The 13,373-nt window shown below is 46.8% G+C and overlaps 1 protein-coding gene across 1 annotated transcript in view; it reads right to left on the bottom strand.

Moving 5' to 3' along the window:
• Positions 1-13,373, bottom strand: part of LOC149445397 (uncharacterized) — a 127,719-nt gene that overhangs the window by 72,201 nt on the left and 42,145 nt on the right. The window contains exon 2 of the mRNA XM_089653843.1: positions 7,641-8,620. Within this exon, the coding sequence (XP_089509969.1) occupies positions 7,641-8,620 (980 nt within the window). The remainder of the gene's footprint in view (positions 1-7,640; positions 8,621-13,373) is intronic.

Below are 13,373 nucleotides of genomic sequence, written 5' to 3'. Positions count from 1 at the left end.
GAGGGGTGGAGGACACTGAGTGGAGGCCAGTGGAGGAATTGGCAGAGAGGGATGTTGGATATGGAACAGTTAGTAAGGTGGATGAGTCTGGCAGCAGCATTCATGATAGACTGAAGAGGGGATAGCCTGTGATGAGGTCGGCCAATGAAGAGGGAGTTACAATAGTCAAGGTGAGATATAACAAGGGAGTGAATAAGTTGCTTAGTAGTTTCTGAGGTTAGGAACGGCGTATCTTGGAGATGTTGCGGAGGTGAAGTCTACAAGATTTGGACAGTGATTGGATTTGGGGGTGAAAGGACAGATGGGAGTCTAGGATTACACCTAGTAACCCAGCATGAGGGGAGGGAATGATGGTTGTGTTATCGGTCTTGATGGAGAAGTCGGGGGAGGGGCATGGGCTGGGGGGAATACTAAGAGCTCAGTTTTGGAAAGATTGAGTTTGAGGAAATAGAGGGACATCCATGCCGATATGTCAGTAGGTTAGTAATGGGAGAGGAGACTGAAGGGGTGAGGTGAGGAGGAGACTGAAGGGGCGAGGTGTGGAGGAGACTGAAGGGGTGAAGTGAGGGGTAGAAAGATAGATTTGTGTGTCATCAGCATAGAGATGGTAGTTGAAGCCATGGAAGTTTATTCATCTCTGAGTGCAACGATGATATGGGACATATGGCTACCGTGGTCTTGCAGATCTCCAATAAGGATCTCCAACTCACCAATGTCTATGCCCCCAACTCCCCTGGTAGACCCTTCTGTAGCTGCAGCTAATTGGATATTTCATAATCCCAGTATACATCAGATAGATGGAGGAGACTAACACAGTAGTAAATGATGGAGAGGACAGGTCAACACAAGGCCCACACATTTCAAAGGAGTCTACTGACTTTTCTACGCCATTAGCACAGGTGATTTCTGCCATGGGATTATTGGACCCCTGGTGATTGGCACACCCCACACACAGGGACTTAACTTTCTATTCTCACAATACATTTGCCAGGCTAGACTCTTTATTTCCCTTTTACCTCACGTACGTCATACGGCCATACACGACTTGATTATATCAGGCCATAGCCCCACCTCTATTTCTTTGTCTGACCCTCGAATCACAGGCCCCCCCAAATATTTGGAGATTTCCTTCCTATCTGACATGTAAGGTGGACTTCATACATGCTGGTAGCAATGCTTGGCTAGAGTACACCACCACTAATGAATCCCATCAATGTGACCCACACTTGTTCTGGGAAGCTGCCAAGCCTTTTATTAGGTGAATAATTATTTCATGTTTCCTCATTTACAAAGAATGCTTTGAAAAATTACAGAAAGGCCTGTGAAAGGCTTCGGGAGGGTCAAGTACTCAACAGAATACCTCTGAGCACAGAAAGCATTGGCATGAAGCCAAACACCTCTTTGATCTTTGGGTAGAGAATTACAAACATATAAATTGTTCCTATGCTGATTCCCAATTGTGTAAATATGGTGATAAGGTGGGTAAGCAAAGGGTCTTTCCAACCAACTCATGTAGCCTCCCTAAAGGATACTTCTGCTGCCCTTGTCTCCTCCTCAGAAGAAACCAATAAAATACTGGAAGATATTTGTGCCACTCTATATCTAGATCCAAGACCTTGAGGTGACCACAAAATTCCTAGACTCACTTCATTTACTCACTATTGGCCCCTCCCACCTGCAATCTGTAAATGTCCCTATTTTATTAAAGGAAGAGTCTGAGGTGATTAAAGGCTTACCTAGTGGGAAATCACCTGGTCCTGATGGCTACACACCAGCATTGTATAAGATGATGGACTCTCATCACCCCTCAGCTACTGACAGTATATAACAAGGTTTGGGAGGGGGGCCATACCTTCCAATGGGTCACCAAGACTATGAAATTGATTTCTAATAAGGGCAAGTACCCCACTGAATCGGGGTCATACTGAACTATATCCATCCTAAATGTGGACACTAAAATACTCTCTGAAATAGTCACATCCCTCTTGGCTGCAATATTACCCTCCCTTATCCATACTGCCCAGGCTGACTTTATTAACCCCTTCATGCCGGCACCTCCTGGCCCTTTAAGAGTTTCAGAAGTCGGGAGGCAGGGCGGGATTTAGGGGTTATGTGAGCGCCATGACGAGTCATCACGGCGGTCACATGATCAGGAAAGGTCCCGATTGAAAGAGGAGACTGGGACCTTTCCGTGAGTACCGGACATGTGTGCTGGGAGTGGGCAGAGCGTGCGCTCTCGGCACATATGTCCTTTTTTAATAGAAAGCAAATGTACAGCCGCTCGGCATTTAGGCCAAGACTCCTGGAGGCCGCACATTTGCGTTCGGCTGGTGTGAAGAGGTTAATGGTAGACCAGTGGCTTCCAACACTCAGAAAGTTATTGCAGTGCAAGGCAAGGCAAGGTACACCCGTCTGAGGATCGAGCTATTATTACATTGGATGCTGGAAAAGTCTTGGATAATGTCAGCTATCATTGGCTTGCTCTGGTTCTTCTGATGGGCTTTTCAGCAGTATGGATTCTGCACCTTCACCCAGGGTGGTAGCTGCAGGTCTCATATCAGGTGAAATATTGCTGCATGAAGGGTACTCAACAGGATTTCCCCATTTCACCTCTTCTTTTCAACCTTGTCCTGGAACCTTTCTCCGGTTACCTTTCCTCCAGAGCCCCAATACATGGGATTCAGACAGGTCAAGAAGAACTCTGTGTAGTCCTATTTGCCGATGATATTTTTTATGGCGGATCCTGTGGCAGATATTCACATTCTCCATCAGGTCTTCACAAGCTGCCTACAGTGCTCTGGCCTTCCAATCAATTCTGCTAAAGGTGAAATACTTTCCTTATCTCAAACCAACACCCTTCCCTAGGCCCAGCAGTCTCTCTTCACGTAGCAAATGTTCAGATCACATATTCAGGTATTACGATAGGGAAGGAGCCATCCTCGGTCTATCATTACTACCCTCCACTGATATCTAAAATAGGAAATGAGATGGAAACATGAATGTACCGTCTCCTATCACTTTTTGGGGGATGCCACCTGTTCAAAATGGTGAGCTTTTCTTGCCTTATGTACCCTCTTCAAACAATTTCTTTACTGCTTAAACAGGGGGAGCAAAAAAAAAAAAAAGGGTGGAGCACACTTTCCCAATATTCGATTGTATGACCTTGCCTGTTTATTGTGTATAGGGGCAGATTGGATACTTCTGTGAATCATCACCAAGATCACATGGTACAGGGCTATTCCCAACAGACTTGTACCATGTGACAAGCTGTGACCAATCACAGCTCTCACAGTATTTCTCAATAGCTGCAGAAATGCAGCCAGAGAGAAGGATAAATTATTGTTTTTACAGATTTTATAGCTGTAAAAAAAACATAAATAATAAAATTAAAAGAAAAAGAAAAATGTAAAAAAAATGTTTGAAAAATTAGAATTTTTGCTTATAAACTAATTTGGGTTATTTTTTTTTTTTACTAAAAAGATATCTGAATACATTTTAGCCGATTTATGAAAAAGATTATTTGCAAAATTTTATAAGAAAAACACTTTTTTCAAAATTTTTGGACATTTTCATTTATATAAAAAAAAAAATTCCAGTGGTGAATAAATACCATCAAAATAAAGTTTTATCGGTCTCAGGGTGCGGGAGTGTGACCTCAGTGGGCGGGAGTGTGACCTCAGAGTGCGGGAGTATGACCTCAGAGTGCGGGAGTGTGACCTCAGAGTGCGGGAGTGTGACCTCAGAGTGCAGGGAGTGTGACCTCAGAGTGCAGGGAGTGTGACCTCAGAGTGCAGGGAGTGTGACCTCAGAGTGCGGGAGTGTGACCTCAGAGTGCGGGAGTGTGACCTCAGAGTGCAGGGAGTGTGACCTCAGAGTGCGGGAGTGTGACCTCAGGGTGCGGGAGTGTGACCTCAGAGTGCGGGAGTGTGACTTCAGAGTGCAGGGAGTGTGACCTCAGAGTGCAGGAGTGTGACCTCAGAGTGCGGGGAGTGTGACCTCAGAGTGCAGGGAGTGTGACCTCAGAGTGCAGGGAGTGTGACCTCAGAGTGCGGGAGTGTGACCTCAGAGTGCGGGAGTGTGACCTCAGAGTGCAGGGAGTGTGACCTCAGAGTGCGGGAGTGTGACCTCAGAGTGCGGGAGTGTGACTTCAGAGTGCAGGGAGTGTGACCTCAGAGTGCGGGAGTGTGACCTCAGAGTGCGGGAGTGTGACCTCAGGGTGCGGAAGTGTGACCTCAGGGTGCGGGAGTGTGACCTCAGAGTGCGGGAGTATGACCTCAGGGTGCGGGAGTGTGACCTCAGGGTGCGGGAGTGTGACCTCAGAGTGCGGGAGTGTGACTTCAGAGTGCAGGGAGTGTGACCTCAGAGTGCGGGAGTGTGACCTCAGAGTGCGGGAGTGTGACCTCAGGGTGCGGAAGTGTGACCTCAGGGTGCGGGAGTGTGACCTCAGAGTGCGGGAGTATGACCTCAGGGTGCGGGAGTGTGACCTCAGGGTGCTGGAGTGTGACCTCAGAGTGCAGGAGTATGACCTCAGAGTGCGGGAGTGTGACCTCAGAGTGCAGGGAGTGTGACCTCAGAGTGCAGGGAGTGTGACCTCAGAGTGCAGGGAGTGTGACCTCAGAGTGCGGGAGTGTGACCTCAGAGTGCAGGGAGTGTGACCTCAGAGTGCGGGAGTGTGACCTCAGAGTGCAGGGAGTGTGACCTCAGGGTGCGGGAGTGTGACCTCAGAGTGCGGGAGTGTGACTTCAGAGTGCAGGGAGTGTGACCTCAGAGTGCAGGAGTATGACCTCAGAGTGCGGGAGTGTGACCTCAGGGTGCGGAAGTGTGACCTCAGGGTGCGGGAGTGTGACCTCAGAGTGCGGGAGTGTGACCTCAGAGTGCGGGAGTGTGACCTCAGAGTGCGGGAGTGTGACCTCAGAGTGCAGGAGTATGACCTCAGAGTGCGGGAGTGTGACCTCAGAGTGCGGGAGTGTGACCTCAGAGTGCAGGGAGTGTGACCTCAGAGTGCAGGGAGTGTGACCTCAGAGTGCAGGGAGTGTGACCTCAGAGTGCGGGAGTGTGACCTCAGAGTGCGGGAGTGTGACCTCAGAGTGCAGGGAGTGTGACCTCAGAGTGCGGGAGTGTGACCTCAGGGTGCGGGAGTGTGACCTCAGAGTGCGGGAGTGTGACTTCAGAGTGCAGGGAGTGTGACCTCAGAGTGCAGGAGTGTGACCTCAGAGTGCGGGGAGTGTGACCTCAGAGTGCAGGGAGTGTGACCTCAGAGTGCAGGGAGTGTGACCTCAGAGTGCGGGAGTGTGACCTCAGAGTGCGGGAGTGTGACCTCAGAGTGCAGGGAGTGTGACCTCAGAGTGCGGGAGTGTGACCTCAGAGTGCGGGAGTGTGACTTCAGAGTGCAGGGAGTGTGACCTCAGAGTGCGGGAGTGTGACCTCAGAGTGCGGGAGTGTGACCTCAGGGTGCGGAAGTGTGACCTCAGGGTGCGGGAGTGTGACCTCAGAGTGCGGGAGTATGACCTCAGGGTGCGGGAGTGTGACCTCAGGGTGCGGGAGTGTGACCTCAGAGTGCGGGAGTGTGACTTCAGAGTGCAGGGAGTGTGACCTCAGAGTGCGGGAGTGTGACCTCAGGGTGCGGGAGTGTGACCTCAGGGTGCGGAAGTGTGACCTCAGGGTGCGGGAGTGTGACCTCAGAGTGCGGGAGTATGACCTCAGGGTGCGGGAGTGTGACCTCAGGGTGCTGGAGTGTGACCTCAGAGTGCAGGAGTATGACCTCAGAGTGCGGGAGTGTGACCTCAGAGTGCAGGGAGTGTGACCTCAGAGTGCAGGGAGTGTGACCTCAGAGTGCAGGGAGTGTGACCTCAGAGTGCGGGAGTGTGACCTCAGAGTGCAGGGAGTGTGACCTCAGAGTGCGGGAGTGTGACCTCAGAGTGCAGGGAGTGTGACCTCAGGGTGCGGGAGTGTGACCTCAGAGTGCGGGAGTGTGACTTCAGAGTGCAGGGAGTGTGACCTCAGAGTGCAGGAGTATGACCTCAGAGTGCGGGAGTGTGACCTCAGGGTGCGGAAGTGTGACCTCAGGGTGCGGGAGTGTGACCTCAGAGTGCGGGAGTGTGACCTCAGAGTGCGGGAGTGTGACCTCAGAGTGCGGGAGTGTGACCTCAGAGTGCAGGAGTATGACCTCAGAGTGCGGGAGTGTGACCTCAGAGTGTGGGAGTATGACCTCAGAGTGCGGGAGTGTGACCTCAGGGTGCGGGAGTGTGACCTCAGAGTGCGGGAGTATGACCTCAGAGTGCGGGAGTGTGACCTCAGGGTGCGGGAGTGTGACCTCAGAGTGCGGGAGTGTGACCTCAGCGATTAGTATGGGAGCGTGTCTGATGAAGGAAACCAAGGGCTCTATTTATAGAACATTCATTGGACCAATGAGACAATCATTCCTCCAGCTGTGACAACATCCGGCCCTATGTTAAGTAACACAGTGATTTCCTATGATCGCCGGCTCCATCTAGTGGCCACAATGAGGTGATTTTTCTGAAATATCTCTATCAGTAAAACTAGCCCAATATGATATTATGGCCACTAGATGGAGCCAATGATCATAAGAAATAAAATACGGCCAAAACTCCTCCCAGCTGGAGAATGCTGGTCACATCCATTCAACATTGTTCTCCATAGACCTCCAAGTGTTTGTGAAATCTCCCACCACAAAATGTACTCAGCCAATCACAGGGCAGGACTCCATTTTTATTCTTCTCCTGCCATCAATGGCCAACCCGGTCCCACACTTCATCCATGTCTTTGGTGACCTCTGATCTCCTTATGAACTGTTTCTTCCATGATGATCAGCCATGGAGTATATCTGAGGTATATATCAGGGTGTGCTTCTTCCCCACATGAGAGCTGGGATGTCCAGCAACATTCATCTAGAAGACATTTCCCGCACTCAAGGCACTAATACACCTCCAGGGTTGTGTGGGACCCCTGATGTACAGGAAGACAGGACTTCAGTGAGGAACATTTCCTGCACTGAGGCCAGGAATATGGCTTCTTCCCTGTGTGAGATCTCTGATGGAGGTAAAGTTTGGACTTTACTGAAAAACATTTCCCACACTCAGGACAGGAATACAGCTTTTCCCCTGTGTGAAATCTCTGATGTGTATGAAGAGTGGACTTATCTGAAAAACATTTCCCACACTCAGGACAATAATATGGCTTCTCCCCGTGTGAGATCTTTGATGTGTGGAAAGACGGGACTTCACTAAAAAACATTTCCTGCACTCAGAACAGGAATATGGCTTTTCCCCTTTGTGAGATCTATAATGCTTGTAAAGGTTGGACTTCTCTGAAAAACATTTCCCGCACTCAGGACAGGAATATAGCTTTTCCTCTGTGTGAGATCTCTGATGTGTGGAGAGATGGGACTTCTGTGAAAAACATTTTCCGCACTAAGGGCAAGAATACGACTTTTCCCGTGTGAGATTTCTGATGTGTGTGAAGAGTGGACTTATCTGAAAAACATTTCCCGCACTTGGGACAGGAATACGGCTTGTCTCCCATGTGAGATCTCTGATGTTTATGAAGAATGGACATCTCTGAAAAACATTTTCCACACTCAGAACAGGCATACAGCTTCTCCTCCATGTGAGATCTTTGATGTGTGTTAAGATTGGACTTCACTGAAAAACATTTTCCACACTCAGGACAGGAATATGGCTTTTCCCCCATGTGAGATCTCTGATGTGTGTTAAGATTGGACTTCACTGAAAAACATTTCCCACACTCAGGACAGGAATATGGCTTTTCCCCCGTGTGAGATCTCTGATGAGTGTGAAGATAAGACTTATCAGAAAAACATTTCCCGCACTCAGGGCAAGAATATGGCTTTTCCCCAGTGTGAGATTTCTGATGTCTGTAAAGTTTGGACTTATGTGAAAAACATTTCCCACACTCAGAACAGGCATACGGCTTCTCCTCCATGTGAGATCTTTGATGTGTGTTAAGATTGGACTTCACTGAAAAACATTTCCCGCACTCAGGACAGGAATATGGCTTTTCCCCCGTGTGAGATCTCTGATGAGTGTGAAGATTGGACTTCTGTGAAAAACATTTCCTGCACTCAGGACAGGAATACGGCTTTTCCCCTGTGTGAAATCTCTTATGTGTGAGAAGAGTGGACTTCACTGAAAAACATTTCCCACACTCAGGACAGGAATACGACTTATCCCCTGTGTGAGATCTCTGATGTACGATAAGATGGGATTTCTGTGAAAAACATTTCCCACACTCAGGGCACGAATACGGCTTTTCCCCCATGTGAAATCTCTGATGTGTGAGAAGAGTGGACTTCACTGAAAAACATTTCCCGCACTCAGGACAGGAGTACGGCTTTTCCCCTTTGTGAGATCTCTGATGTGTGTAAAGATGGGACTTCTGTGAAAAATATTTCCCGCACTCAGGGCAGGAATATGGCTTCTCACCTGTGTGAGATCTCTGATGTGTGTAAAGACTGGACTTCACTGAAAAACATTTCCCGCACTCAGGACAGGAATACGGCCTCTCCCCCGTGTGACATCTTTTATGCACATTAAGACTGGATTTAGAACAGAAACTCTTCCCGCACTCAGTACAGGAGAAGCTCTTCCTTGTTGGAAGGCCATCCCGGTCCCGCACAGTCTGAGGTTCCTCAGGATACAAGGAATCCGATGGTCCATCTACACTGGGTGGTGCCGGATGGACATTGGAGGGAGCCGGGTTTTCTCCTGGACTATACTGTGTGATGTCCTCATCTTCTACTTTCCAGTCTGGAGACAAAGTGAGACAATCCTCGGAGGTTTTCCTCATCTCCCGGCCATGGACTAAAATACAAAGACAAAGAGGATTACTAGACAGGAGCTGATTGGTTCCCCCAAACCAGGACTCCGCCCACATCAGGCAGCTTGGTCTCTGAGGAGCTTACAATTCCACCCTCAAGGGAACTAGGAAATGGCTCCTCTGATCTCCTACCAGGTCATTTCTTTATTCATGGACCTTAGTCAGAGAGTGAGGAAACAACCAGAACTGTCTTTTATAGGAGGGACAGTGATGAGGGGATTATAGGACAAGGGTCCCCACCCCCTCTATCACTCATCGCCATCTTCCCAACACAAGAAGTATTGCACTTCCTTATTTACTCCATGATTTAGTCATGAAGAACAGCGGGGCTGAGCCCCACCAGAGGTCAGAGAGTGAGGATGGGGGAAAAACAACCAAAATGAAGACTGGACTGATCCTGAAGACCACCATCATTGGGGTATTGACTCCTCCCTCATTATCACTTTCTGTTTAAGGGTCCAAAGTTGGAGGATGTTATCACATTATTATCACCATGTAAAAGTCTGTGCTCCAATCACATCATCCGATATAAAATGTCCAGCTGGGAGGAAATGGGTGTAACAAAAGAGAATCCATATTATGTGTATATATAGCAGTGGGGGGAAGGGGAGAGCAGAAGTCAGGACTATGGAATGTACAACATAGAGTATATAGTGCAGGGGTCAGGAGTATGTAATGTACAACAGAGGGATATGATCTCCATGTATAATACATAAGGGGGGATATGATCTCCATGTATAATACATAAGGGGGGATATGATCTCCATGTATAATACATAAGGGGGGGATATGATCTCCATGTATAATACATAAGGGGGATATGATCTCCATGTATAATACATAAGGGGGGGATATGATCTCCATGTATAATACATAAGGGGGGATATGATCTCCATGTATAATACATAAGGGGGGGATATGATCTCCATGTATAATACATAAGGGGGGATATGATCTCCATGTATAATACATAAGGGGGGATATGATCTCCATGTATAATACATAAGGGGGGATATGATCTCCATGTATAATACATAAGGGGGGATATGATCTCCATGTATAATACATAAGGGGGGATATGATCTCCATGTATAATACATAAGGGGGGATATGATCTCCATGTATAATACATAAGGGGGGAATATGATCTCCATGTATAATACATAAGGGGGGATATGATCTCCATGTATAATACATAAGGGGGGATATGATCTCCATGTATAATACATAAGGGGGGATATGATCTCCATGTATAATACATAAGGGGGGTATATGATCACCATGTATAATACATAAGGGGGGATATGATCTCCATGTATAATACATAAGGGGGGATATGATCTCCATGTATAATACATAAGGGGGGAATATGATCACCATGTATAATACATAAGGGGGGGATATGATCTCCATGTATAATACATAAGGGGGATATGATCTCCATGTATAATACATAAGGGGGGATATGATCTCCATGTATAATACACAAGGGGGGAATATGATCTCCATGTATAATACATAAGGGGGGATATGATCTCCATGTATAATACATAAGGGGGGATATGATCTTCATGTATAATACATAAGGGGGGAATATGATCACCATGTATAATACATAAGGGGGGGATATGATCTCCATGTATAATACATAAGGGGGATATGATCTCCATGTATAATACATAAGGGGGGATATGATCTTCATGTATAATACATAAGGGGGGATATGATCTCCATGTATAATACATAAGGGGGGGATATGATCTCCATGTATAATACATAAGGGGGGATATGATCTTCATGTATAATACATAAGGGGGGATATGATCTCCATGTATAATACATAAGGGGGGATATGATCTCCATGTATAATACATAAGGGGGGATATGATCTCCATGTATAATACATAAGGGGGGATATGATCACCATGTATAATACATAAGGGGGGATATGATCTCCATGTATAATACATAAGGGGGGATATGATCTCCATGTATAATACATAAGGGGGGATATGATCACCATGTATAATACATAAGGGGGATATGATCTCCATGTATAATACATAAGGGGGGATATGATCTCCATGTATAATACATAAGGGGGGATATGATCTCCATGTATAATACATAAGGGGGGATATGATCTCCATGTATAATACATAAGGGGGATATGATCTCCATGTATAATACATAAGAGGGGATATGATCTCCATGTATAATACATAAGGGGGGGATATGATCTCCATGTATAATACATAAGGGGGGATATGATCTCCATGTATAATACATAAGGGGGGATATGATCTCCATGTATAATACATAAGGGGGGGATATGATCACCATGTATAATACATAAGGGGGGGATATGATCTCCATGTATAATACATAAGGGGGATATGATCTCCATGTATAATACATAAGGGGGATATGATCTCCATGTATAATACATAAGGGGGGATATGATCTCCATGTATAATACATAAGGGGGGATATGATCTCCATGTATAATATATAAGGGGGGATATGATCTCCATGTATAATACATAAGGGGGGATATGATCTCCATGTATAATACATAAGGGGGGATATGATCTCCATGTATAATACATAAGGGGGGATATGATCTCCATGTATAATACATAAGGGGAGGATATGATCTCCATGTATAATACATAAGGGGGGATATGATCTCCATGTATAATACATAAGGGGGGGGGATTGCTGTAGGAAAGTCCTGGATTCTTTCTTGGATACACAGAATATAACTGGATATAACATTTATAGCGAAAGTTGATCCAGGGAATATCCGATTGTCTCTCGGGGGGTCAGGAAGGAATTTTTCCCCTGCAGGAGGAGATCGGATCGTGCTTTGCTGGGTTTTTGCCTTCTGGTGGATCAGCTGTGGGTGTCGGATTATAACTTTTATTTCTAATGGTACAACTAGATGGAATGTCTTTTTTCAGCCAGACTAACTATGTAACTATGTAGGTCCCACACCGCTGCCTCCCATCTCCTGAGACTGCACTCAGTGACTTGGGTCTGAGACACTACAGACATATCCCTCCACCCGGCACAGCCAGCAGATAACAGAGAAGGTACCCTGGAGGAGTCAGGCACAAGGCAGGAGACCCCAGTCACATGTCCTGGGTGCCTACATTATGCAATGCTTAGAGGAAAAATCAACATTTTTCTGCCAGCTGAACCCCAGAATCCCCATAAATCCAGTCTAGATACATAAATTGTGTCTGCAGCACAGAGAAGGAAGATTATCCGAGAGAAATCCAGGAATACAGGACGGGGAACACAGCTCAGGAAAGTGACCAGGGGATTACAGGCTGATATCACCCAGTCCCCGCCCTACTCTGGACCAATCAGTGAGCAGTATGGGTGGAGGAATGGATTTAGTGTTCATGACCCACCTGTGCTGATCTCTGTAGGAGTGTCCTCCTCTATAAATGTCCCCGTTATTCCATCCTCCTCCATAGACTGCTGATCATCCCTCACATACGCCTCTTCTTCTTCTGCTTTCACCTCAACTTTTATATACATCAGATCTTCAACCTAAAACAAAATAATATTAGAAGAGCTCATCTGTAAAACATGAACTCCAATATTGTGGCATCACATAAAAAAATCACTTCTATGAGTCCATGTTCTGAATGCTCCGTCCCACCAACCTTGTAATGGTGAGGGATGGTGTGACCTTCCTGTGTGGAATCCCGGGAATACAGAGGACGGGGACATCTCTCTGGTGGGTTCCTGGTATTAGGTGGCTCCATCATCTCCTTGTGTCCTTCTGAAAACTCCTCCATCACTCCGTACTCCTCATCCTCCTCTTTATACTCTTCTTTAACATCAATATTATCATCCCCGAGGATTCCACTCTGAAAGATATAATAAAACATTCATTGTAACAAACATGCTGTGTATAAATCACAACTACCAATAATTGTCATCATCTACCTGATGATGGTGAGGGATGGTGTGACCTTCCTGTGTGGAATCCCGGGAATACAGAGGACGGGGACATCTCTCTGGTGGGTTCCCATGACTGGATCCATCTGTAGGAAACACACACACTGACTGAATCCATTGTTTCTATGTGTTTATCAGATGATGGGGGATCTAGGTGGATCCTCCGTACTGCTCTCTCCTTTACAATAAAGTCTCCTCTTACCCGGTGATGTGAGGGGCGGCTGATTGTCCATCATGACGTCCTTGTAGAGATCCTTGTGTCCTTCTAAATACTCCCACTCCTCCATGGAGAAATAGACAGTGACACCCTGACACCTTATAGGAACCTGACACACACAATGATACAGTCACCATCCAGACACATCCCTTGTCTGTTACTGGAGAATGTCCCAGAATTCCCGGCACCGCTCACCTCTCCTGTCAGCAGCTCCATCATCTTCTTGGTGACTTCTAGAATCTTCTGCATGTTGTGTCTCTCAGGGTTTAGGGAGTCACATGGAGGCACTGCGATGGTCATATGATCACCTGACTTCAGAAGAGGA

This window comes from Staurois parvus, unplaced genomic scaffold (assembly GCF_062004578.1).
Source record: "Staurois parvus isolate SC_StPar_1 unplaced genomic scaffold, SC_StPar_1.0 ptg000721l, whole genome shotgun sequence".
NCBI classification, from domain to species: domain Eukaryota; kingdom Metazoa; phylum Chordata; class Amphibia; order Anura; family Ranidae; genus Staurois; species Staurois parvus.
The sequence above is the reverse complement of the archived record's forward strand: the minus strand, read 5'-3'. Positions and strand labels throughout refer to the sequence as shown.